The sequence below is a fragment of the Salvelinus alpinus genome, chromosome 1 (genome assembly GCF_045679555.1).
Source record: "Salvelinus alpinus chromosome 1, SLU_Salpinus.1, whole genome shotgun sequence".
Taxonomy (NCBI): domain Eukaryota; kingdom Metazoa; phylum Chordata; class Actinopteri; order Salmoniformes; family Salmonidae; genus Salvelinus; species Salvelinus alpinus.
In genome coordinates this window covers 11213841-11241037 of record NC_092086.1, presented here as the reverse complement: position 1 = coordinate 11241037, position 27197 = coordinate 11213841, and the positions used below count along the sequence as shown (strand labels likewise).

At 41.3% G+C, this 27197-nt stretch overlaps 2 protein-coding genes across 3 annotated transcripts in view; both read right to left on the bottom strand.

Moving 5' to 3' along the window:
- The window catches only part of LOC139583688 (NLR family CARD domain-containing protein 3-like), a 672088-nt gene that overhangs the window by 223269 nt on the left and 421622 nt on the right, over window positions 1-27197 (bottom strand). For both annotated transcript variants that reach the window (XM_071415422.1, XM_071416179.1), the window contains exon 7: window positions 26841-26957. In XM_071415422.1, coding sequence (XP_071271523.1) covers window positions 26841-26957 — 117 coding nt within the window. The remainder of the gene's footprint in view (window positions 1-26840; window positions 26958-27197) is intronic.
- LOC139539883 (tripartite motif-containing protein 14-like) lies at window positions 9256-12311 on the bottom strand. Its single transcript, XM_071343263.1, has 5 exons — window positions 12219-12311; window positions 11703-11896; window positions 11143-11316; window positions 10819-10865; window positions 9256-10338 (listed from the first exon to the last, which is right to left on the bottom strand). Exons 1-5 carry the CDS (start codon window positions 12309-12311, stop codon window positions 9785-9787), a joined length of 1062 nt encoding a protein of 353 aa, XP_071199364.1. The 3' UTR covers window positions 9256-9784.

Sequence of the window (27197 nt, the reverse complement as noted above, 5' to 3'; positions counted from 1 at the left end):
TCGGGAGCTTCAAGAAATCAGTTTCCATGACAGAGCAGCCGCACACAAGATCACCATGTGCAATGCCAAGCATCGGCTTGAGTGGTGTAAAGCTCGCCACCATTGGACTGTGGAGCAGTGGAAATGTGTTCTTTGGAGTTATGAATCACGCTTCACAATCTGGCAGTCCGACGGACAAATCTGGGTTTGGCAGATGGCAGGAAAACACTACCTGCCCTAATTCATAGTGCCAACTGTAAAGTTTGGTGGAAGAGGAATAATGGTCTGGGGGTGTTTTTCATGGTTCGGGCCCCGTAGTTCTAGTGAAGGAAAGTCTGAACGCTACAGCATAAAATAACATTCTAGACAATTCTAGTGTTCCAACTTTGTGGCAACAGTTTGGGGAAGTCCCTTTCCTGTTACAGCATGACAATGTCCCCGTGCACAAAGCAAGGTCCATACAGAAATGGCTTATCGAGATCGGTGTGGATGAACTTGACTGGCCTGCACAGAGCCCTGACCTCAACCCCATCGAACACCTTTGGGATGAATTGGAACGCCGACTGCGAGCCAGGCCTAATTGCCCAGCATCAGTGCCAAACCTCACTAATGCTCTTGTGGCTGAATGGAAGCAAGTCCCAGCAGCAATGTTCCAACATCTAGTGGAAAGCCTTCCCAGAAGAGTGGAGGCTGTTATAGCAGCAAAGGGGGGGACCAACTCCATATGAATGCCTATGATTTTGGAATGAGATGTTCGACTAGCAGGTTTCCACATTTTGGTCATGTAGTGTATAAAGCCTAATCTAAATCAAATCAAATCAAATGTCATTGGTCACAATGTCTGAGCGGCATAGACTAAGATACAGTAGAATAGTATAGAATACAGTATATACATATGAGATGAGGAATACATAGACTAAGATACAGTAGAATAGTATAGAATACAGTGTATACATATAAGATGAGTAATACATAGACTAAGATACAGTAGAATAGTATAGAATACAGTATATACATATGAGATGAGTAATACATAGACTAAGATACAGTAGAATAGTATAGAATACAGTATATACATATGAGATGAGTAATACATAGACTAAGATACAGTAGAATAGTATAGAATACAGTATATACATATGAGATGAGTAATACATAGACTAAGATGCAGTAGAATAGTATAGAATACAGTATATACATATGAGATGAGTAATACCAGATATTTATAGCCGAGGACAGATACTTTTCACAACATTTCCAACAGAGACCATCAGGTTGGTCGGCATGATTAGTGATCATACTGTATCTCAAACCTACTGTGACTGTTGAATGTCTGACGACGACCTAACTTTATAATAGTTCGTAGCCTACCTACCAGAATCTGCCCGTCTTTCCTTCAAATCAACACATGTTTCTGTCTTCTAATGCAGTGGTGGAAAGTACTTCAGTAAAAATAATTTGAAGTACTACTTAAGTAGTTTTTGGGGGGAATCTGTCCTTTACTTTACTATTTATATTTTTAACAACTTTTACTTCACTACATTCATAAATAAAATAATGTATTTTTTACTCCATACATTTTCCCTGACAACCAAAAGTACTCGTTACATTTTGAATGCTTAACAGGACAGGGAAATGGTCCAATTCACACACTTATCAGTTGAACTGCGTCTGATCTGGCAGACTCACTAAACACAAATGCTTTGTTTTTAAATTATGTCTGAGTGTTGGAGTGTGACCCTGGCTATCCGTAAATTAAAATAACAAGAAAATTGTGCCGTCTGGTTTGCTTAATATAAGGAATTTTTAATTATTACTACTTTGCTTTTACTTTTGATACCTAATTATATTTAAAACCAAATACTTTTAGACTTTTCCTGAAGTAGTCTTTTACTGTGTGACTTTCACTTTTACTTGAGTCATGTTCTATGAAGGAATCTTTCCTTTTACTCCAGTTTGAGAACTGAGTTCTGTTTCCACCACTGTTCTAACGTTCCATATGAGACACAGTTTCAACAGACATTCTGGAACTGCGTCGGCTACAAAGTTACTTTACATTTCATATCAGGAAATAAAGTAGCGGTCACTGGGTGAATTTGTTTTGCATTGCCCGGCTCCCCGGGTAAGCAGAGTTTGCGCATTTTAGACCATTCTATTGGTCCTTCAAATAAATGTCCACTCCCCTGTAGCACCGGGCCATGCAAAACGAACTTCCCACTGTCGCAGCGCACTGAGACACAGAGTTCTAAACCCAGACGTGTTTCTTCAAGACATCTCTCTTACATTATTTTTGATAACATATAATAACATATAAATACATATACATATAAATAATATAATATAACATATCATTTACACGAAACCAAGTTTAGCTGTGTTTTAATCCTCCAAAATGTGAGTTACTGTAGGACTTTAATAATTGTAAGCAGTCCTACAAACCAAAAAGGTTTTAATTTGAGAATGTTCATTTGTATGCCTCAAATATTAAACTGTCTTAAAATATTTGATGATTAGTTGAATCAGGTGTGTAAGTGCTGGTAAGAACAAAAGGATTGAGAAACCCTGAGATAAACATAAAACCATATAATTGAAAAGCTCCTCCACCATCTTTACCAGACGTTTTACTGATAACATGTCGGCCTACTGATTAGTTTCCACTTTGAAAACTGCTGTCTGTCAGCAACTCAGCTCCAGTTGCAGTTCTACTAACCAGTAATATCTCATTCCAGGTATTCATTCTCTTACTCTGTCCTTTAGAATAGATTATTGTTCAAAGATACTTACTTTATTTGTTAGTTCTCCCCATATTGCGTTTTCTGCTCTGTCCTCAAAATGGATCCTTTCCAAAAGAACAACTTTACTTTCTGTTCCCCATTTTTGTTGTGACTTCTTGGTCGACCCCCAATTTCCCCTTTTGTCTAACAGCCGCCATGCCGGTTCAGCCACTAGGGCCTATTTCTCCCATCATTTCATGTAACCATTTTAAGTTTGTTTGTTTGTTTATGCATTTCTGTGAATTACTTAGTTAGTAATAAATAAATGATTTAAGACAATTGATGTATGGATGACTCATAGTGAAGACTGGGTTCGTGCAGATAACCAACAATTTACGACGTTTGGAATGAGACTAACGTGAGGTAAAGTTAATAAATCATTAATCAGAAGACTATTGATCAGATTTGAAAATATCTGAAAGGTTATATTGGGAAATTATAACTTTGTAATCTGACTACTTTCCCTGGTGCCCTCGAATTCATAGTTAATTAGTTACATTATTAATCAGTTGATCGCGTAATAACTAATTACAGGAATCTTTGATGTAAACTATAAGTCTTCAATTTAATCATAGCAAAGACACGACAACTGTTACCACTATTTAGGGTATTTTGAAGGGGCTGATACAGTGTTACCACTATTTAGGGTGTTTAGAAGGGGCTGATACAGTTTTACCACTATTTAGGGTGTTTTGAAGGGGCTGATACAGTGTTCCACTATTTAGGGTGTTTAGAAGGGGCTGATACAGTGTTACCACTATTTAGTCTGATCAGGGCTCCTGTTACCATTTGTAACAGGGAACAACTTATTATAGCTTATTATATTGTCGACTGACCTTCAAATAGGCTACGCAATACAGGACTATATGTGATAATAAGCACATCTTCATAGAGGAGTTTATTATAGACCTCTAACAGGCTAGGTGGAGATATAGATTATAATACATATAGACCTCTAATAGACTAGGTGGAGATATAGATTATAATACATATAGACCTCTAATAGACTAGGTGGAGATATAGATTATAATACATATAGACCTCTAATAGACTAGGTGGAGATATAGATTATAATACATATAGACCTCTAATAGACTAGGTGGAGATATAGATTATAATACATATAGACCTCTAATAGACTAGGTGGAGATATAGATTATAATACATATAGGACTATAATAGACTAGGTGGAGATATAGATTATAATACATATAGGTCTATAATAGACTAGGTGGAGATATAGATTATAATACATAAAGACCTCTAATAGACTAGGTGGAGATATAGATTATAATACATATAGACCTCTAATAGACTAGGTGGAGATATAGATTATAATACATATAGACCTCTAATAGACTAGGTGGAGATATAGATTATAATACATATAGACCTCTAATAGACTAGGTGGAGATATAGATTATAATACATATAGACCTCTAATAGACTAGGTGGAGATATAGATTATAATACATATAGACCTCTAATAGACTAGGTGGAGATATAGATTCTAATACATATAGACCTCTAATAGACTAGGTGGAGATATAGATTATAATACATATAGAACTCTAATAGACTAGGTGGAGATATAGATTATAATACATATAGGTCTATAATAGACTAGGTGGAGATATAGATTATAATACATATAGACCTCTAATAGACTAGGTGGAGATATAGATTATAATACATATAGACCTCTAATAGACTAGGTGGAGATATAGATTATAATACATATAGGTCTATAATAGACTAGGTGGAGATATAGATTATAATACATATAGGTCTATAATAGACTAGTGGAGATATATATTATAATACATATAGACCTCTAATAGACTAGGTGGAGATATAGATTATAATACATATAGGTCTATAATAGACTAGGTGGAGATATAGATTATAATACATATAGACCTCTAATAGACTAGGTGGAGATATAGATTATAATACATATAGACCTCTAATAGACTAGGTGGAGATATAGATTATAATACATATAGGTCTATAATAGACTAGGTGGAGATATAGATTATAATACATATAGACCTCTAATAGACTAGGTGGAGATATAGATTATAATACATATAGGTCTATAATAGACTAGGTGGAGATATAGATTATAATACATATAGACCTCTAATAGACTAGGTGGAGATATAGATTATAATACATATAGACCTCTAATAGACTAGGTGGAGATATAGATTATAATACATATAGGTCTATAATAGACTAGGTGGAGATATAGATTATAATACATATATTGACATGCTGTTTGGGTTCTGTAGGCTACTACTGTATCATATTGACATGCTGCTTGGGTTCTGTAGGCTACTACTGTATCATATTGACATGCTGTTTGGGTTCTGTAGGCTACCACTGTATCATATTGACATGCTGGCTACTACTGTATCATATTGACATGCTGCTTGGGTTCTGTATGCCACTACTGTATCATATTGACATGCTGCTTGGGTTCTGTAGACTACTACTGTATCATATTGACATGCTGCTTGGGTTCTGTAGACTACTACTGTATCATATTGACATGCTGGCTACTACTGTATCATATTGACATGCTGCTTGGGTTCTGTAGACTACTACTGTATCATATTGACATGCTGCTTGGGTTCTGTAGACTACTACTGTATCATATTGACATGCTGCTTGGGTTCTGTAGACTACTACTGTATCATATTGACATGCTGGCTACTACTGTTCATATTGACATGCTGCTTGGGTTCTGTAGGCTACTACTGTATCATATTGACATGCTGCTTGGGTTCTGTAGACTACTACTGTATCATATTGACATGCTGCTTGGGTTCTGTAGACTACTACTGTATCATATTGACATGCTGCTTGGGTTCTGTAGGCTACTACTGTATCATATTGACATGCTGCTTGGGTTCTGTAGACTACTACTGTATCATATTGACATGCTGCTTGGGTTCTGTAGGCTACTACTGTATCATATTGACATTCTACTTGGGTTCTGTAGGCTACTACTGTATCATATTGACATGCTGTATCAATAACAGTCTGAAAATGAATCGAATCCACAATTACATAATATGCAATGAACTATTGACTTTTTCCTTTGTAAATCATTATTATAACCCAAATGAAACCTAAATGAAACCTTTGGTTTATATAGCCATGGGGTGAATGAAAAAAGTTGTATATGTATTAGGTTGTTAAGATCTTAGATTACATGTAAAAAACAACTCAATGCTGAAATAAATCTAATGATGTGTTTGTGTTATAACCTGTGAAGAACATGTCTACAACTCAAAGGTATTATTAACTTCTCTAGGGTAGGGGGCAGCATTCGGAAATTTGGATGAAAAGCATGCCCAAATTAAACTGCCTGCTACTCGGGCCCGGAAGATATGATATGTATATGAATGGTAGATTTGGATAGAAAACACTCTAAAGTTTCCAAAACTGTTAAAATAGTGTCTGTGAGTATAACAGAACTGATTTGGCAGCCGAAAACCTGAGAAAAATCCATTCAGGAAGTAGTTATTTCTTTGGTTTTGTAGTTTTCTATTCCATTACAGTATCCATTGACGTAGGACTCAAATTGCAGTTCCTATGCCTTCCACTAGATGTCAACAGTCTTTAGAAATTGTTTCAGGCTTGTATTCTGAAAAATGAGGAAGTAAGAGCAGTCTGAATGAGTGGACCCTAAAGTGTCACAGAGCTTTTTCTTGCGCACGACCGAGAGAGTGCCTTTCTTGTTTACCTTTTATACGGACGGCGTTATTGTCCGGTTGAAATACTATCAATTATTTAGGCTAAAAACAAACTGAGGATTGAATATTTATAAACATCGTTTGACATGTTTCTACGAACTTTACGGATACAATTTGGATTTTTTGTCTGCCTGTTTTGACTGCGTTTGAGCCTGTGGATTACTGAAGAAAACGCGCAAACAAAAGAGAGGTTTTTGGATATAAAGAGACTTTATCGAACAAAAGGAACATTTATTGAGAAAATTAATGTCTACTGAGTGCAACCATATGAAGATCATCAAAGGTAAGGGATTCATTTTATCTTTATTTCTGACTTGTGTAACTCTTCTACTTGGCTGGTTACTGTTTGTAATGATTTGTCTGCTGGGCTATGTTCTCAAATAATCATAAGGTATGCTTTCGCCGAAAGCATTTTTAAAATCTGACACCGTGGTTGGATTCACAAGAAGTTAATCTTTAAACCTATGTAAAATATGTTTTGTTTTCTAAATTTTTATAATGAATATTTCTGTATTTGAATTTGGCGCCCAGCAGTTTCACTGGCTGTTGAAGAGGTGGGACGCTACCGTCTTACGTACCCTAGAGAAGTTAAGGTTGCCAGGTGTGAGTAATGCAGGTTGCCAGGTGTGTGTAATTATGAGGAGCAGATGTGAGTAATGAAGGTTGTCAGGTGTGTGTAATAATGAGGAGCAGGTGTGAGTAATGAAGGTTGCCAGGTGTGAGTAATGCAGGTTGCCAGGTGTGTGTAATTATGAGGAGCAGATGTGAGTAATGAAGGTTGTCAGGTGTGTGTAATAATGAGGAGCAGATGTGAGTAATGAAGTTTGCCAGGTGTGTCTAATGATGAGTAGCAGGTGTGAGTAATGCAGGTTGTCAGGTGTGTGTAATGATGAGGAGCAGATGTGAGTAATGAAGGTTGCCAGGTGTGAATAATGCAGGTTGCCAGGTGTGTGTAATTATGAGGAGCAGATGTGAGTAATGAAGGTTGCCAGGTGTGTGTAATAAAGCGGAGCAGGTGTGAGTAATGAAGGTTGTCAGGTGGGTCTAATGATGAGGAGCAGGTGTGAGTAATGAAAGTTGCCAGGTGTGAGTAATGCAGGTTGCCAGGTGTGTGTAATTATGAGGAGCAGGTGTGTGTAATGATGAGGAGCAGGTGTGAGTAAGGAAGGTTTCCAGGTGTGTGTAATGATGAGGAGCAGGTGTGAGTAATGAAGGTTGCCAGGTGTGTGTAAAGATAGATTGCCAAGACCGGTGGTTAGTAGATCGGAGACGTTGAGCGCCAAGAAGGAGAGTAGACGTGACATAAAGCCTTCTTCTTCAACTGAATAAGACCCATTTCTATGTACTGAACACAAACCCTATTACTGTACTGCCATATTCTGATCAATATTAAAACATTTCCACCTCTCTTCTTCCATCTATTACTGTACTGTCATATTCTGATCAATATTAAAACATTTCCACCTCTCTTCTTCCATCTATTACTGTACTGTCATATTGTGATCAGTATTAAAACATTTCCACCTCTCTTCTTCCATCTATTACTGTCCTGCCATATTCTGATCAATACTAAAACATTTCCACCTCTCTTCTCCCATCTATTACTGTACTGTCATATTGTGATCAATATTAAAACATTTCCACCTCTCTTCTTCCATCTATTACTGTACTGTCATATTGTGATCAATATTAAAAAAATTCCACCTCCCTTCTTCCATCTATTACTGTACTGTCATATTCTGATCAATATTAAAACATTTCCACCTCTCTTCTTCCATCTATTACTGTACTGTCATATTGTGATCAGTATTAAAACATTTCCACCTCTCTTCTTCCATCTATTACTGTCCTGCCATATTCTGATCAATACTAAAACATTTCCACCTCTCTTCTCCCATCTATTACTGTACTGTCATATTGTGATCAATATTAAAACATTTCCACCTCTCTTCTTCCATCTATTACTGTACTGTCATATTGTGATCAATATTTAAAAAATTCCACCTCTCTTCTTCCATCTATTACTGTACTGTCATATTCTGATCAATATTAAAACATTTCCACCTCTCTTCTTCCATCTATTACTGTACTGTCATATTGTGATCAGTATTAAAACATTTCCACCTCTCTTCTTCCATCTATTACTGTCCTGCCATATTCTGATCAATACTAAAACATTTCCACCTCTCTTCTCCCATCTATTACTGTACTGTCATATTGTGATCAATATTAAAACATTTCCACCTCTCTTCTTCCATCTATTACTGTACTGTCATATTGTGATCAATATTAAAAAAATTCCACCTCTCTTCTTCCATCTATTACTGTACTGTCATATTCTGATCAATAGTAAAACATTTCCACCTCTCTTCTTCCATCTATTACTGTACTGTTATATTGTGATCAATATTAAAACATTTCCACCTCTCTTCTTCCATCTATTATTGTACTGTCATATTGTGATCAATATTAAAACATTTCCACCTCTCTTCTTCCATCTATTACTGTACTGTCATTTTGTGATCAGTATTAAAACATTTCCACCTCTCTTCTTCCATCTATTACTGTACTGTCATATTGTGATCAATATTAAAACATTTCCACCTCTCTTCTCCCATCTATTACTGTACTGTCATATTGTGAATATTATTAAAACATTTACACCTCTCTTCTTCCATCTATTACTGTACTGCCATATTGTGATCAATATTAAAACATTTCCACCTTTCTTCTTCCATCTATTACTGTACTGTCATATTGTGATCAGTATTAAAACATTTCCACCTCTCTTCTTCCATCTATTACTGTACTGTCATATTGTGATCAATATTAAAACATTTCCACCTCTCTTCTTCCATCTGGTTGATGATCCTTTATTAGTCATATCTGTCACTTATACATTTCATTCAGTTTATACACAAACACGATTGTTGTGTCAAGAATTTGACAAATAAACATTGTACAATATTTAAAAACACCAAGAAGCCCAATAACAACAAGATCAATGATTTCTAAATGAAACCAGTTTTAACAACACAGTGTGGTGATTCATATGAATTAATATTATTAATATTAATGAATGACTCTAGATGACAATGTCTGTCAGTTTCAATGGTGTTATTAATGAATATTTACAATCATATGTTTACACACTAGAGAGATATTCATACCAAACACCCTGGATAGAGGGGTTAACACACTAGAGAGATATTCTACATTGTTGCTCCAGTGTGTCTTACTGAACATGACCCTGATTAGAGTGAAACATCATGTTGTGTTTGACACAGGAACCACCTGACACAGGGACACTGAGGAGTCATCATAAAGCCTAAACCCTGGATAGAGGGGCTCAGTGAATGTGGAGGTGAATGTGATCAGGTGGGTCAGTGTGTCAGAGGAGGCTCTATAGAAGGACAGAGTGCCAGCTGGCCAGTCCAGATACACTCCTACTCTGTGGAAGCTGGAGGGGCGGACGTCTATGGTAGTGTTATTATCATTGTGCCAGGCAGTGAAAGTTTTGTCAGAGCAGGTCAGACTCCAGGACTTGTCATTGTATCCAAGCCCACAGTCATAATCCTTTCCTCTCCTGCTGATTCCTTTATATGTCACTCCTATATCAGCCCATTCCCCACTCCACTCTACCTCCCAGTAACAGCGCCCAGTCAGACCCTCTCTACACAGCACCTGTTTCCAGCCCTCAAATCTCTCTGGGTGATCAGGATACGGCTGCTCCTCTCTCCTACATGTCACCTTTCTGTTCTCCTCAGACAGAGAGAGGAGTCTGTCTACTGTGTTTAGGTCCAGTGTGAGATCACAGACATCTGATGGATGAAACCAGACACAATATTAGAAATCATCATCATTCACATTAGAATGTTAACTCACTTTTCACTAATTCATTTCATGTAGATGTTTCTAGGTATCAAAAGGAGAAGTTAAGGTAACTTGAGACTTGTTGAATGATCATATGTTATACTGTATGGTAATATAAAACACACTTATTCCCATTAACACACACACACACACACACACACACACACACACACACACACACACACACACACACACACACACACACACACACACCCACACACACACACACACACACACACACACACACACACACACACACATTGTCAAAGCAACTCTTTGTAAACGTTGGTGTCCATGATTTCTGCTTCTGTAGAACTACAGCTGATATTTAATATGACCAAGTAAGTAATGATGGTGGTCTTTGACTTTGACTTAACTTGAATTAAGACTTATTCTTAGTCATATTCTTCACAGCAGTCAATACTCACATTTTCTAAGCCCAGGTTTCATTCTGTTCTCTCCACCATGTTCCACACTGTAGCGGTAAGCAGAAGAACAGACAGTCATTGAGTGATACACCTGAACTCACACACACACAGAATATAACTTTGTTATAGACGTCAACACACACACACACACACACACACACACACACACACACACACACACACACACACACACACACACACACACACACACACACACACAGTCAGCCTATAACTTTGTTCAAGTGGTGGTCAGAATGTTTGTCTTAACTAGCCTGATAAGTCAAACATGTCTGATATGAACATTGACATAAACCCTCTACATACTTGAGTTTCTCCAGTCTGCAGTGTGGATCCTCCAGTCCAGCAGAGAGCAGTCTGACTCCTGAGTCTCCTGGGTGATTGTAGCTCAGGTCCAGCTCTCTCAGGTGTGAGGGGTTTGACCTCAGAGCTGAGACCAGAGAAGCACAGCCTTCCTCTGTGACTAGACAGCCTGACAGCCTGCAAAGAGTCAAATCATATTAAAACCACACTACTATTATTTGGCTGGGAGTGGGAGAATACTTTTTTTAACATATTCAGATATAAGTGAATTAGTCCAAATAATTAAGACTTCTTCAAATGGGAGAACTAGATACATGAAGTGCTTTCATTTCTAAACGGTAAAATATATATGTATGAATACCTTTAAATAAAAGGTGACATTCTGTACTGTCACCTAATATGAAACATTCTATCTCAAATCCAAAATGCTGGAGCATAGCACCACATTTAAAACTGTAAGCTTCACTGTCCAAACACATATGGTGTGGACTATGTGTGTCTGGTAAACACATGTGGATCTGGTGAACAGTTATCACTTGTTGACCAACTACAGGAATACTGACCTCAGAGTCTCCAGTTTACAGTGGGGATTCCCCAGTCCAGCAGAGAGCAGCTTCACTCCTGAATCCTTCAGGTCATTGTTACTCAGATCCAGCTCTCTCAGGTGTGAGGGGTTTGACTCCAGAGCTGAGACCAGAGAAGCACAGCCTTCCTCTGTGACTAGACAGCCTGACAGCCTGCAAAGAGTTAAATCATTTTAAAATCACACTGATATTCTTTGGTGGTAAAAGTAGTGACAGTATATTTTTCTACATATTCAGATATATCAGTGTCTATTCATAAATTAATGAATAATTTTTAGAATTGACAAATGATCAGAGTTTTGCTTGTAGATTGAAACATTTATAGTACAAATATTTGAGTAGACTGACCAGACCAGTTTAAAAAGCAGTATCAGTCAAAAGACAGACAGTGAGGTATCAGATTTAGATTGTATTGAGTATACAGTCCACATCATATCTATTTTCACAGTGAAGCTGTCATGACCCCACTGTCTCGTGGCAACAGATGGCTCTCACAGGGTGGTCGCGAGAGTGCTCAGGTAGGTGCTTAGGGGTTTCTGTTGGTGCTACAACGGTGGAGAGTCCAGACCAGGTCTCCACCGTGCGCATTCCCCCTGAATATGCCGATTTGGCTCTCGCCTTCTCCAAAAAGAAGGCGACTCAATTACCACCTCATCGACGGGACGATTGTGCGATAAATCTCCTGGTAGACGCCGCACTTCCCAGGAGTCACGTGTATCCCCTGTCACAGGCGGAGACGGAGGCTATGAAAACATATGTCTCCAAATCACTACATCAGGGGTACATTCGGTCCTCCACTTCACCCGCCTCCTCAAGTTTCTTTTTTGTGAAGAAGAAGGAGGGAGGTCTGCGCCCGTCTATTGACTATCGGGGTCTAAACCAGATCACTGTGAGTTACAGTTACCCGCTACCTCTCATAGCCACAGCGAATGAGTCAATGCGGGGCGCGCTTCTTCACCAAACTTGATCTCAGGAGTGCTTACAACCTGGTGCGTATCCGGGAGGGAGACGAGTGGAAGATGGCGTTCAGTACGACCTCAGGGCATTATGAGTACCTCGTCATGCCATACGGGTTGATGAATGCTCCATCAGTCTTCCAAGCCTTTGTAGACAAGATTTTCAGGTACCTGCACGGGCAGGGTGTAGTGGTGTATATTGATGACATTCTGATTTTCTCCGCTACACGCGCCGAGCATGTGTCCCTGGTGTGCAGAGTGCTTGGTCGCCTGTTAGAGCATTACCTGTACGTCAAGGCTGAGAAATGCCGGTTCTTCCAACAGTCTGTCTCCTTCCTGGGGTATCGCATTTCCACATCAGGGGTAGAGATGGAGTGACCGCATTTCAGCCGTGCGTAATTGGCCGACACAGTAAAGGAGGTGCAGCGTTTTCTAGGGTTTGCCAATTACTACCGGAGGTTTATCCGTGGTTTTGGTCAGGTAGCGGCTCCCATTACCTCACTACTGAAGGGGGGGACCGGTACGTTTGCAGTGGTCGGCTGAGGCGGACAGGGCTTTTGGTCACCTGAGGGCTTTGTTTACCTCGGCTCCCGTGCTGGCCCATCCGGATCCCTCTTTAGCGTTCATAGTGGAGGTGGAGGTGGACGCGTCTGAGGCTGGGATAGGAGCTGTGCTCTCTCAGCGCTCGGGTACAACACCAAAGCTCCGCCCCTGTGCCTTCTTCTCGAGGAAGCTCAGCCCGGCGGAGCGAAACTATGACGTGGGGGACCGGGAGCTGTTGGCTGTCGTCAAGGCTCTGAAGGCGTGGAGATTTTGGCTTGAGGGGGCGAAACACCCTTTTCTCATCTGGACTACCGCAATCTGGAGTACATCCGGGCGGCGAGGAGACTGAACCCTCGCCAGGCAAGGTGGGCCATGTTTTTCACCTGTTTTGTTTTCACCCTCTCTTACAGACCAGGTTCCCAGAATTCCAAGGCAGGTGCACTGTCCCGGCTGTATGACACAGAGGAGCGGCCCATGGATCCCACCCCCATACTCCCAGCCTCCTGCCTGGTGGCGCCGGTAGTGTGGGAGCTGGACGCGGACATTGAACAGGCACTGGGTGCAGAGCCCACTCCCCTCCAGTGTCTCGCTGGACGTCTGTACGTTCCGTCTGCTGTCCGTGACCGGCTGATCTATTGGGCACACACGTCACCCTCCTCTGGTCATCCAGGCATCGAGCGGACGGTGCGCTGTCTGAGTGGGAAGTACTGGTGGCCCACTTTGGCTAAGGACGTGAGGGTTTATGTTTCCTCCTGCTCGGTGTGCGCCCAGTGTAAGGCTCCTAGGCACCTGCCCAGAGATAAGCTACACCCCTTACCCGTTCCACAACGGCCGTGATCACACCTGTTGGTGGATTTCCTTACTGATCTTCCTCCCAGGGTAACAGGGTAACACCACGATCCTGGTCGTTGAGGACCGTTTTTCTAAGTCCTGCCGTCTCCTCCCTCTGCCCGGTCTCCCTACGGCCTTACAGACTGAGGAGGCCTTGTTTACACACGTCTTCCGGCACTACGGGATACCTGAGGACATAGTGTCTGATCGGGGTCCCCAGTTCACTTCGAGGGTCTGGAGGGCGTTCATGGAACGTCTGGGGGTCTCGATCAGCCTTACCTCGGGTTTTCACCCTGAGAGTAATGGGCAGGTGGAGAGAGTGAACCAGGATGTGGGTAGGTTTCTGAGGTCTTATTGCCAGGACCGGCCGGGGGAGTGGGCGGCGTTCGTACGGTCCGGAGGAGAGATGCTGGGTTCCGGTGGAGGACGTGTTGGACCCTTCAATGCTGCGGGAGTTCCACCGTCTCCGTCCGGATCGCCCTGCACCTCGCCGGGGTCATCCCCGAGGCCGGTGTCGGCGCACTACTGGAGCCGCGCGTCAAGGGGGGGGTACTGTCACGACTTCCCACGAAGGTTCCTTGTTCTCCTTGTTCGGGTGGTGTTCTGTGGTCGGCGTCACCGGTCTTCTAGCCATCGTTAATCCACTTTTCATTTTCCATTTGTTTTGTCTTGTTTTCCTACACACCTGGTTTCCATTTCCCTCTTTAATTGTTGTGTATTTAACCCTCTGTTCCCCCCATGTCTTTCTGTGGAATTGTTTGTTGTAAGTGCTTGTGCACATGTTCACTGGTGCGCGTCGGGTCTTTGTACCCATATTCTGTTGTATTTTTATGCCGTTGGGCTTTGGATTAACTTTTACTTGGTACTCATCCCGGATCCGGGAGCACCCCCCACAGTAAAAAAGCTGACTAGCATAGCCTAGCATAGCGTCACAAGTAAATACAAGCATCTAAATATCATTAAATCACAAGTCCAAGACACCAGATGAAAGATACAGATCTTGTGAATCCAGCCATCATTTCTGATTTTTAAAATGTTTTACAGGGAAGACACAATATGTAAATCTATTAGCTAACCACGTTAGCAAAAGACACCACTTTTTTTACTCCACCATTTTTTTACTCCATCAGTAGCTATCACTAATTCGACTAAATAAAGATATATATAGCCACTAACCAAGAAACAACTTCATAAGATGACAGTCTGATAACATATTTATGGTATAGCATATGTTTTTTTTTTTAAATGTGCATATTTCAGGTATAAATCACAGTTCTACATTGCAGCTGCAATCTGAAATAGCGTTGGAAGCAGCCGGAATAATTACAGAGACCGACGTCAATTACCAAAATACTCATCCTAAAACATTTCTGAAAAATACACAGCCTACAGCAATTGAAAGACACAGATCTTGTGAATCCAGACAATATTTCAGATTGTTTTACAGTGTTTTACAGCGAAAACACAATATATCGTTATATTAGCATACCACATGAGCTAACATCACCCCCGCATTGAATCAAGGCAAAAGGGGCGATAACGTTATCGCCACCAAAATATATTAATTTTTTCACTAACCTTCTCAGAATTCTTCAGATGACAGTCCTGTAACATCATATTACACAATGCATATAGAGTTTGTTCGAAAATGTGCATATTTAGCATCACAAATCGTGGTTATGCAATGTAATCTGTCAAAACATGGCATGCATTCTGGCCGGCGCCATCTTGGAAAGGCACCTATGTTTACGATTATTTATCGATTAGATTGACTAAAAAAATACAGGTTGGACAGCTAATGAAAGATGCATTGGTTATTAATGCAACCGCTGATTTAGATTTTTAAAATTAACTTTACTAGACATACATTGTGAGTTACAGCCAGACTAGTGCCGCAAAAAATGGCCGACAACTGCGTTTACATTTTTCCACATAAATACGGAATAAAATCATAAATAACTCTTACTTTTGGACGAGCTTCCATCAGTATCTTGGGCAATGTGTCCTTTGTCCAAAAGAATCGTTGCTTTGTTGTAAAACGACCTCTTCAACTTCGGAACTAGCAGCTAACGATAGCTACACGGCACACACATGTCCAAATCCTCAAACGCAATACTAAGGAAATTCCGAAAATTAGCAATATACTCGCATAAACTGATATAAATCGGTTTCAAATAACTTCGTTATGATGTTTCTAACACCTATATCGAATTAAATCACAGACGGATATATCTTTGATCAATAACGAGAGCTTTTGAGCATGCCATTCTGATGTCCTCCCTTGCGTCCTGGCGAGCGTCCAAAAGAAGGGACATCTCGCTCCATTGCGTTTTATAAACTCTGAGAAACACATAGAGACGCCATTCCACTTCTCATTGGTTACTGACATCCAGGGGAAGGCGAGTGCAGTTCATTTCGATCCATAGGGCATACACAGAGCTTAAAACTGATCCGAGATCAGAGACTATTTTTCAGAGCTTCGCATGTCCTGTCATGATTTTCGCTGTAGAAAGAGTTCTGGTTCACCCACAGACATAATTCAAACGGTTTTAGAAACTAGAGATTGTTTTCTATCCAATAGTAATAATAATATGCATATTGTACGAGCAAGAATTGAGTACGAGGCAGTTTAATTTGGAAATGTAAAAAAAAAATAATGCTAACAGCTCCCCCTATTGACAAAAGGTTAAACTGCTCCTGCTACTACCTAGTTCTGCTCTCCTGCGTCTGACTTCCCTGCCACCAGTTACGCACCCCTTTACAGAAGATAACATTTTAACAGGGGCTCTGTACTCCAGCATTTTCGATTTGAGATGCAACGTTTCATATGAGGTGACAGTATATAATGTCACCTTTTATTTGAGGATATTTTCATGCATCTCTTTCACGTTTTTAAATAAAAGCACTTTATGTATCTAGTCATTGCATTTGAAGAAGTCATACGTATTCTGACCGATTCACTTGTATTGTATTAACTTCTAGTTCCTCCCAAACCCGGATCCGGGAGCACCCCCCACAGTAAAAAAGCTGACTAGCATAGCCTAGCATAGCGTCACAAGTAAATACTAGCATCTAAATATCATTAAATCACAAGTCCAAGACACCAGATGAAAGATACACTTCTTGTGAATCCAGCCATCATTTCTGATTTTTAAAATGTTTTACAGGGAAGACACAATATGTAAATCTATTAGCTAACCACGTTAGCAAAAGACACCACTTTTTTTACTCCACCATTTTTTTACTCCATCAGTAGCTCAAATCAAATCAAATCAAATTTTATTAGTCACATACACATGGTTAGCAGATGTTAATGCGAGTGTAGCGAAATGCTTGTGCTTCTAGTTCCGACAATGCAGTAATAACCAACAGTAATCTAACCTAACAATTCCACAACTACTACCTTACACACACACACAAGTGTAAAGGGATAAAGAATATGTACATAAAGATATATGAATGAGTGGTGGTACAGAACGGCATGGCAGATGCAGTAGATGGTATAGAGTACGGTATATACATATGAGATGAGTACTGTAGGGTATGTAAACATAAAGTGGCATAGTTTAAAGTGGCTAGTGGTACATGTATTACATAAAGATGGCAAGATGCAGTAGATGATATAGAGTACAGTATATACATATGAGATGGGTAATGTAGGGTATGTAAACATTGTATTAAGTGGCATTGTTTAAAGTGGCTAGTGGTACATTTTTACATAATTTCCATCAATTCCCATTTTTAAAGTGGCTGGAGTTGAGTCAGTATGTTGGCAGCGGCCGCTAAATGTTAGTGGTGGCTGTTTAACAGTCTGATGGCCTTGAGATAGAAGCTGTTTTTCAGTCTCTCGGTCCCTGCTTTGATGCACCTGTACTGACCTCGCCTTCTGGATGATAGCGGGGTGAACAGGCAGTGGCTTGGGTGGTTGTTGTCCTTGATGATCTTTATGGCCTTCCTGTGACATCGGGTGGTGTAGGTGTCCTGGAGGGCAGGTAGTTTGCCCCTGGTGATGCGTTCTGCAGACCTCACTACCCTCTGGAGAGCCTTACGGTTGTGGGCGGAGCAGTTGCCGTACCAGGCGGTGATACAGCCCGACAGGATGCTCTCGATTGTGTATCTGTAGAAGTTTGTGAGTGCTTTTGGTGACAAGCCGAATTTCTTCAGCCTCCTGAGGTTGAAGAGGCGCTGCTGCGCCTTCTTCACAACGCTGTCTGTGTGGGTGGACCAATTCAGTTTGTCCGTGATGTGTACACCGAGGAACTTAAAACGTTCCACCTTCTCCACTACTGACCCGTCGATGTGGATAGGGGGGTGCTCCCTCTGCTGTTTCCTGAAGTCCACAATCATCTCCTTTGTTTTGTTGACGTTGAGTGTGAGGTTATTTTCCTGACACCACACTCCGAGGGCCCTCACCTCCTCCCTGTAGGCCGTCTCGTCGTTGTTGGTAATCAAGCCTACCACTGTAGTGTCATCCGCAAACTTGATGATTGAGTTGGAGGCATGCATGGCCACGCAGTCGTGGGTGAACAGGGAGTACAGGAGAGGGCTCAGAACGCACCCTTGTGGGGCCCCAGTGTTGAGGATCAGCGGGGTGGAGATGTTGTTACCTACCCTCACCACCTGGGGGCGGCCCGTCAGGAAGTCCAGGACCCAGTTGCACAGGGCGGGGTCGAGACCCAGGGTCTCGAGCTTGATGACGAGTTTGGAGGGTACTATGGTGTTAAATGCTGAGCTGTAATCGATGAACAGCATTCTCACATGTGTATTCCTCTTGTCCAGATGGGTTAGGGCAGTGTGCAGTGTGGTTGCGATTGCGTCGTCTGTGGACCTATTGGGTCGGTAAGCAAATTGGAGTGGGTCTAGGGTGTCCGGTAGGGTGGAGGTGATATGGTCCTTGACTAGTCTCTCAAAGCACTTCATGATGACGGAAGTGAGTGCTACGGGGCGGTAGTCGTTTAGCTCAGTTATCTTAGCTTTCTTGGGAACAGGAACAATGGTGGCCCTCTTGAAGCATGTGGGAACAGCAGACTGGGATAAGGATTGATTGAATATGTCCGTAAACACACCAGCCAGCTGGTCTGCGCATGCTCTGAGGACGCGGCTGGGAATGCCGTCTGGGCCTGCAGCCTTGCGAGGGTTAACACGTTTAAATGTTTTACTCACCTCGGCTGCAGTGAAGGAGAGCCCGCAGGTTTTGGTAGGGGGCCGTGTCAGTGGCACTGTATTGTCCTCAAAGCGGGCAAAAAAGTTGTTTAGCCTGTCTGGGAGCAAGACATCCTGGTCCGCGACGGGGCTGGTTTTCTTTTTGTAATCCGTGATTGACTGTAGACCCTGCCACATACCTCTTGTGTCTGAGCTGTTGAATTGCGACTCGATTTTGTCTCTGTACTGAGACTTAGCCTGTTTGATTGCCTTGCGGAGAGAATAACTACACTGTTTGTATTCGGTCATGCTTCCGGTCACCTTGCCCTGGTTAAAAGCAGTGGTTCGCGCTTTCAGTTTCACGCGAATGCTGCCGTCAATCCACGGTTTCTGGTTTGGGAATGTTTTTATCGTTGCTGTGGGTACGACATCGTCAATGCACTTCCTAATGAACTCGCTCACCGAATCAGCATATTCGTCAATATTGTTGTTGGACGCGATGCGGAACATATTCCAATCCGCGTGATCGAAGCAGTCTTGAAGCGTGGATTCAGATTGGTCGGACCAGCGTTGAACAGACCTGAGCGCGGGAGCTTGTTGTTTGAGTTTCTGTTTGTAGGCTGGAATCAACAAAATGGAGTCGTGGTCAGCTTTTCCGAAAGGGGGGCGGGGGAGGGCCTTATAAGCGTCGCGGAAATTAGTATAACAATGGTCTAGTGTTTTTCCAGCCCTGGTAGCACAATCGATATGCTGATAGAATTTAGGGAGTTTTGTTTTTAGATTAGCCTTGTTAAAATCCCCAGCTACGATGAATGCAGCCTCAGGGTGTGTGGTTTCCAGTTTACATTTACATTTAAGTCATTTAGCCGACGCTCTTATCCAGAGCGACTTACAAATTGGAAAGTTCATACATATTCATCCTGGTCCCCCCGTGGGGAATGAACCCACAACCCTGGCGTTGCAAGCGCCATGCTCTACCAACTGAGCCACACGGGACCTCGTTTACAAAGAGTCAGATAAAGTTAGTTCAGGGCCATCGATGTGTCTGCTTGGGGGGGAATATATACGGCTGTGATTATGATTGAAGAGAATTCCCTTGGTAGATAATGCGGTCGACATTTAATTGTGAGGAGTTCTAGATCAGGTGAACAGAATGACTTGAGTTCCTGTGTGTTGTTATGATGATCACACCACTTCTCGTTAATCATAAGGCATACCCCCCGCCCCTCTTCTTACCGGAAAGATGTTTGTTTCTGTCGGCGCGATGCATGAAGAAACCAGCTGGCTGCACCGACTCCGTTAGCGTCCCTTGAGTTAGCCATGTTTCCGTGAAGCAGAGCACGTTGCAATCCCTGATGTCTCTCTGGAATGCTACCCGTGCTCGGATTTCATCAACCTTATTGTCAAGAGACTGGACATTGGCGAGTAGTATGCTAGGGAGTGGAGCGCGATGTGCCCGTCTCCGAAGCCTGACCACGAGACCGCCTCGTTTTCCCCTTTTTCGGCGTCGCACAGGGTCGCCGGCTGGGATCAGATCCATTGTATTGGGTGGAAGGCAAAACACTGGATCCGTTTCGGGAAAGTCATATTCCTGGTAGGAACGATGATGAGTTGACGTTAATCGTATATTCAGTAGTTCCTCCCGACTGTATGTAATGAAACCTAAGATTACCTGGGGTACCGATGTAAGAAATAACACGTAAAAAAACAAAATACTGCATATTTTCCAAGGAACGCGAAGCGAGGCGGCCATCTCTTTTCGGCGCCGGAAGTTAGTGATAGTAGTGATAGGCGCCAGAACTATCACTAATTCGACTAAATAAAGATATATATAGCCACTAACCAAGAAACAACTTCATAAGATGACAGTCTGATAACATATTTATGGTATAGCATATGTTTTTTTAGAAAAATGTGCATTTTTCAGGTATAAATCATAGTTTACCATTGCAGCCACTATCACAAAACTCACCAAAGCGACTAGAATAACTACAGAGAGCAACGTGTATTACCTAATTACTCATCATAAAACACTTCTTAAAAATACACAGCGTACAGCAATTGAAAGACACAGATCTTGTGAATCCAGACAATATTTCAGATTTTCTAAGTGTTTTACAGCGAAAACACAATATATCGTTATATTAGCATACCACATGAGCTAACATCACCCCAGCATTGATTCAAAGCAAAAAGAGCGATAACGTTATCACCACCAAAATATATTAATTTTTTCACTAACCTTCTCAGAATTCTTCAGATGACAGTCCTGTAACATCATATTACACAATGCATATAGAGTTTGTTCGAAAATGTGCATATTTAGCATCACAAATCGTGGTTATGCAATGTAATCTGTCAAAACATGGCATGCATTCTGGCCGGCGCCTTCTTGGAAAGGCACCTAAGTTTACGATTATTTATCGATTAGATTGACAAAAAAAATACAGGTTGGACAGCTAATGAAAGATGCATTAGTTATTAATGCAACCGCTGAGTTAGATTTTTAAAATTAACGTTACTAGACATACAGTGTGCGTTACAGCCAGACTAGTGCCGCAACAATGGCCGACAAATGCGTTTACATTTTTCCACATAAATACGGAATAAAATCATAAATAACTCTTACTTTTGGACGAGCTTCCATCAGTATCTTGGGCAAGGTGTCCTTTGTCCAAAAGAATCGTTGCTTTGTTGTAAAACGTCCTCTTCAACTTCGGAACTAGCAGCTAACAATAGCTACGTGGCACACACATGTCCAAATCCTCAAAGCGCAATACTACGAAAATTCCGAAAATAGCAATATACTTGCATAAACTGATATAAATCGGTTTAAAATAACTTTGTTATGATGTTTCTAACACCTATATCGAATTAAATCACAGACGGATATATCTTAGCCCGATAACGAGAGCTTTTGAGCATGCCATTCTGATGTCCTCTCTTGCGCCTTGACGAGCGTCCAAAAGAACGTACATGTCACTCCATGGCGTTTTATAAACTCTGAGAAATACGTAGAGACTCCATTCCACTTCTCATTGGTTACTGACATCCAGGGGAAGGCGGGTGCAGTTCATTTCGACCCATAGGGCACATACAGAGTTTTAAACTGATCTCAGAACAGAGCCTAGTTTTCAGACCTTCGCATGTCCTGTCATGATTTTCGCTGTAGAAAGAGTTCTGGTTCACCCACAGACATAATTCAAACGGTTTTAGAAACTAGAGATTGTTTTCTATCCAATAGTAATAATAATATGCATATTGTACGAGCAAGAATTGAGTATGAGGCAGTTTAATTTGGAGACGATAAGTGGAAACAGCACCCCCTGTATTGAGAAAAGGTTTTAAAGTAGTCAAAAGTTTAGTATTTTGTCCCATATTCCTTGCAAATAATAACTACATCAAGATTGATTTGGTTGTGTTTTGGGTTGTGTTTTGGGTTATGTTTTGGGTTATGTTTTGCCCAATAATAACTGAATGGTGAATGATGACTGGAGTATTTTCTTTTCTAAGTGAGTAGATAACATGTTTCTAAACACTTTTAAATTAATGCTGATGGTGCCATGATTAAGAAAAATCATGAATGAATCATGAATAATAATGAGTGAGAACGGTACAGAGGCTACAACAAAACATGCTAACCTCTCACCATTACCAATAACAGAGACTACAACAAAACATGCTAACCTCTCACCATTACCAATAACAGAGGCTACAACAAAACATGCTAACCTCTCACCATTACCAATAACAGAGACTACAACAAAACATGCTAACCTCTCACCATTACCAATAACAGAGACTACAACAAAACATGCTAACCTCTCACCATAACCAATAACAGAGGCTACAACAAAACATGCTAACCTCTCACCATTACCAATAACAGAGGCTACAACAAAACATGCTAACCTCTCACCATTACCAATAACAGAGGCTACAACAAAACATGCTAACCTCTCACCATTACCAATAACAGAGGCTACAACAAAATATACTAACCTCTCACCATTACCAATAACAGAGACTACAACAAAACATGCTAACCTCTCACCATTAACCTCAAATAAAAGGTGACATTCTTCATTATTCATGACTTTTGCAAGCCATGTATTTGAAATGTGACATTCTGTAGTCACCTACTATGAAACATTCTATCTTAAATCCAAAATGCTGGAGCATAACACCAAATTTAAAACTGTAAGCTTCACTGTACAAACACATATGTTGTGGACTATGTGTGTCTGGTAAACACATGTGGATCTGGTGAACAGTTATCACTTGTTGACCAACTACAGGAACACTGACCTCAGAGTCTCCAGTTTACAGTGGGGATTCCCCAGTCCAGCAGAGAGCAGCTTCACTCCTGAATCCTTCAGGTCATTGTTACTCAGGTCCAGCTCTCTCAGGTGTGAGGGGTTTGACCTCAGAGCTGAGACCAGAGAAGCACAGCCTTCCTCTGTGACTCCACAGCCTGACAGCCTGCAAAGAGATCATCATGACTTCACAAACACACTGTTAATTTAACACCAGTAGTGCAGAAGGACAATGGCAGATGCATTTGGTTTATTCTCCCAAACAACATATAGATTCATCTTCCGTCTCCTAGAATTGTATGGTCAAAAGGCATAATGTTATACTAAAGTGATCACAAATGTACTGATTCAGTATGTTTTACAATAATACATATTTTACTCCAAACGGAATATTTCTTCCTGATGATTAGTTCTTATATGTCATTTTATTTACTCACAGAACAGCTCTGGAGTCTTTGACCACTGGCAGCAGCCTCAGAAGACCTTCCTCTGATCTGGAGTATTTCTTCAGGTCAAATACATCCTGCTCCTTTTCTGAAGTCAGCAACACAAAGACCAGAGCTGACCACTGTGCAGGTGACAGTTTGGCTTCTGAGAGACTTCCTGAGCTCAGGTATCTTTGGATCTCCTCCACTAGAGAATGGTCATTCAGTTCATTCAGACAGTGGAACAGATTGATGCACCTCTCTGGAGAGGGATTATCCCTGATCTTCTTCTTGACGTACTTGACTGTTTCTTCATGGCTCTGTGAGCTGCTTCTTGTCTTTGTCAGGAGACCTCGTAAGTACTTCTGATTGGACTCCAGTGAGAGGCCCAGAAGGAAGCGGAGGAAAAGGTCCAGGTTTCCCATCTCACTTTGTAAGGCTTTATGCACAGCACTCATGTAGATAGTAACTTCAGGCTCATTTCTGAAAGGCGCAGAAACGTTGCTGGACGTTGATTGAAGTTTGGCCATTAGCTTCTCTGTGTTTTTTGTAATGAATGAGAGGAACACATATAGAGCAGCCAGAAACTCCTGAATGCTCAGATGAACAAAGCAGTACACCTTGTCCTGGTACAGCCCACATTCCTCTTTAAAGATCTGTGTGCACAATCCTGAGTACACTGAGGCTTCACTGACATCAATGCCAGCCTCTTTCAGGTCTTCTTCATAGAAAATCTGATTGCCCTTCACAAGCTGTTGAAAAGCAAGTTTTCCCAGTGACAGAATGCTCTCTTTATTCCAGTGTGGACCTGTCTCTTCTTTCCCAAGATACTTTTCATTCTTCTGTTTGGTATGAAACACCACAAGGTGTGTGTACATCTCAGTCAGAGTCTTGGGCATCTCTTCTCTCTTATGTTTCAGCATGTGTTCAAGGACTGTTGCAGCAATCCAACAGAAGACTGGAATGTGGCACATGATGTGGAGGCTCCTTGATGTCTTTATGTGTGAGATGATTCTGCTGGCCAGGTCCTCATTACTGAATCTCTTCCTGAAGTACTCCTCCTTCTGTGGGTCATTGAACCCTCGTACCTCTGTCACCTGGTCAACACACCATGAAGGGGTCTTATTGGCTGCTGCAGGTCGGGTAGTTATCCAGAGGAGAGCAGAGGGAAGCAGATTTCCCTTGATGAGATTTGTCAGCAGAACATCCACTGAGGTTGACTCTGTGACGTCCCAACAGATCTTGTTCTTCTGGAAGTCTAGGGGCAGTCGGCACTCATCCAGACCATCAAAGATGAACAGAACTTTGTACTTGTTGTAGTTGGAGATTCTTGATTGTTTGGTTTCCATTGAGAAGTGATTGAGAAGTTCAATCAAAGTGTGTTTGTCCCCTTTCATCAAATTCAGCTCCCGGAAAGGGAATGAAAATACAAATTGGACATCCTGATTTGCTTTTCCTTCAGGCCAGTCCAGAATGAACTTCTGCACAGAGACTGTTTTTCCAATGCCAGCGACTCCCTTTGTCAGCACAGTTCTGATAAGTTTGTCTTGTCCAGTTAAGGGTTTGAAGATGTCGTTACATTTGATTGCAGTCTCTGGTCTTGCTTGTTTCCTGGTTGTTGTCTCAATCTGTCTCAGCTCATGTTCATTATTGACCTCTCCTGTTCCACCCTCTGTGATGTAGAGCTCTGTGTAGATCTTATTGAGAAGTGTTGGGTTTCCTTGTTTAGCGATCCCCTCAAATACACATTGAAACTTCTTCTTTAGATTAGATTTGAGTTCACGTTGGCAAATCACAGCAAGCTCATCTGTATGAAGAAATAACACAGAGGATATTAATATTACGTCTGTTTTAATGCCTACAGTATTGTAGGACTGTTGTAAAGTTTAACATTTAATCATTGATTCTCTTAACTGACTGTATAAATGTATAAATGTTTTCATAATGCATTACAGACTGGTGTGACTGATTATATTATTATTGGTATTATTGATGTTATTATTAATGTTGTCTCTCTCTAAATTAATCCCCACAACACATCCCTGCTGCTACTTGATGAGGTCACTAGGTGTTGTGTTAAGGCTGCTACAATATCATTGAGGTACACAGCTACTTTAGCTGTACTTTAGCTACAGCTTTTAAATGTTATAAAACAGCATTCAACATGAGACAGATCTTACATTTCTCCAGTGTGTCAGCAAGCTCCTTCTGGTTCATTTTCCTCAGGACGTGCAGTGTGATCTTCAGAGCCCCCTCTCTGGCACTGCTCTCCTGCTTCTCATCTTCAGCATCCACCACTTCCTTATCCTGCTTCTGACTCTCAAAGCCTTCTGGGAGTTCTGGAATAAGAATCCTCTTGAACATCTTCAGCTCGTTCTTCACAAATGTCATAATTTTCTCTTCAAGCAACTGAAATAAATCAAGTAAATAAGTTAAGCAAGAGAATAAATGCTTTCTCATTAACACATGAATTAATGATTGACAGATCAACTTTACTTGAGGTAAACAAAAACAAATGTACATAGCAGGACCACATACACTGAATATGGAGGCCAGGTCTGTTTGATGACTCTGGGAAGACTGACCACTGAGAATCTCTGACTCTGATCTCTCCTGTTGGTTTCTGTGGACAAAATATCCAAGGAGTGTACACACACACACACACACACACACACACACACACACACACACACACACACACACACACACACACACACACACACACACACACACACACACACACACGGAGGGAATGTTGTGTTTGTTTTAGGACTATGAAAATGAACAAAAGGATTAGCCTATGGTTTATGAAAACAACAAAAATAATTGTGAAAATGGGAGAGGAGAAATGACTAGAGACAGTGTTGTTTAACTCACTGACCATGACCCATGAGTTCTTTTTACCTTTGTTCAGTAGAAAAGTCTCCCTCTCTAAAGGTTAGAGGTTGTTCCATAGACCTGTCACTCTTCATGGACACACAGCTGGGTACAGGGGAGGCTGGTCTCTCCTGCTTGATTGGACTTCAACACAACAGAGACAAACATTACATCTCTCATCTACTCTGAGCTCAGATGGGGAAACAGAAGAAGAGTTTCATTTCACTCCAGGACACCTACACCACCCGATGTCACAGGAAGGCCATAAAGATCATCAAGGACAACAACCACCCAAGCCACTACCTGTTCACCCCGCTATCATCCAGAAGGCGAGGTCAGTACAGGTGCATCAAAGCAGGGACCGAGAGACTGAAAAACAGCTTC

What these genes read in the sequence shown, in the direction of transcription:
- LOC139539883 (XM_071343263.1), bottom strand. Translation starts at nt 12,311, where the DNA reads ATGCGCACGGTGGAGACCTGGTCTGGACTCTCCACCGTTGTAGCACCA. An exon ending in TGTAAACTGGAGACTCTGAG is followed by an intron (nt 11,317 to 11,702) that starts GTCAGTATTCCT and finishes GACTCTTTGCAG; the next exon opens with GCTGTCAGGCTGTCTAGTCA. An exon ending in GAAACCTGGGCTTAGAAAAT is followed by an intron (nt 10,339 to 10,818) that starts GTGAGTATTGAC and finishes TTCATCCATCAG; the next exon opens with ATGTCTGTGATCTCACACTG.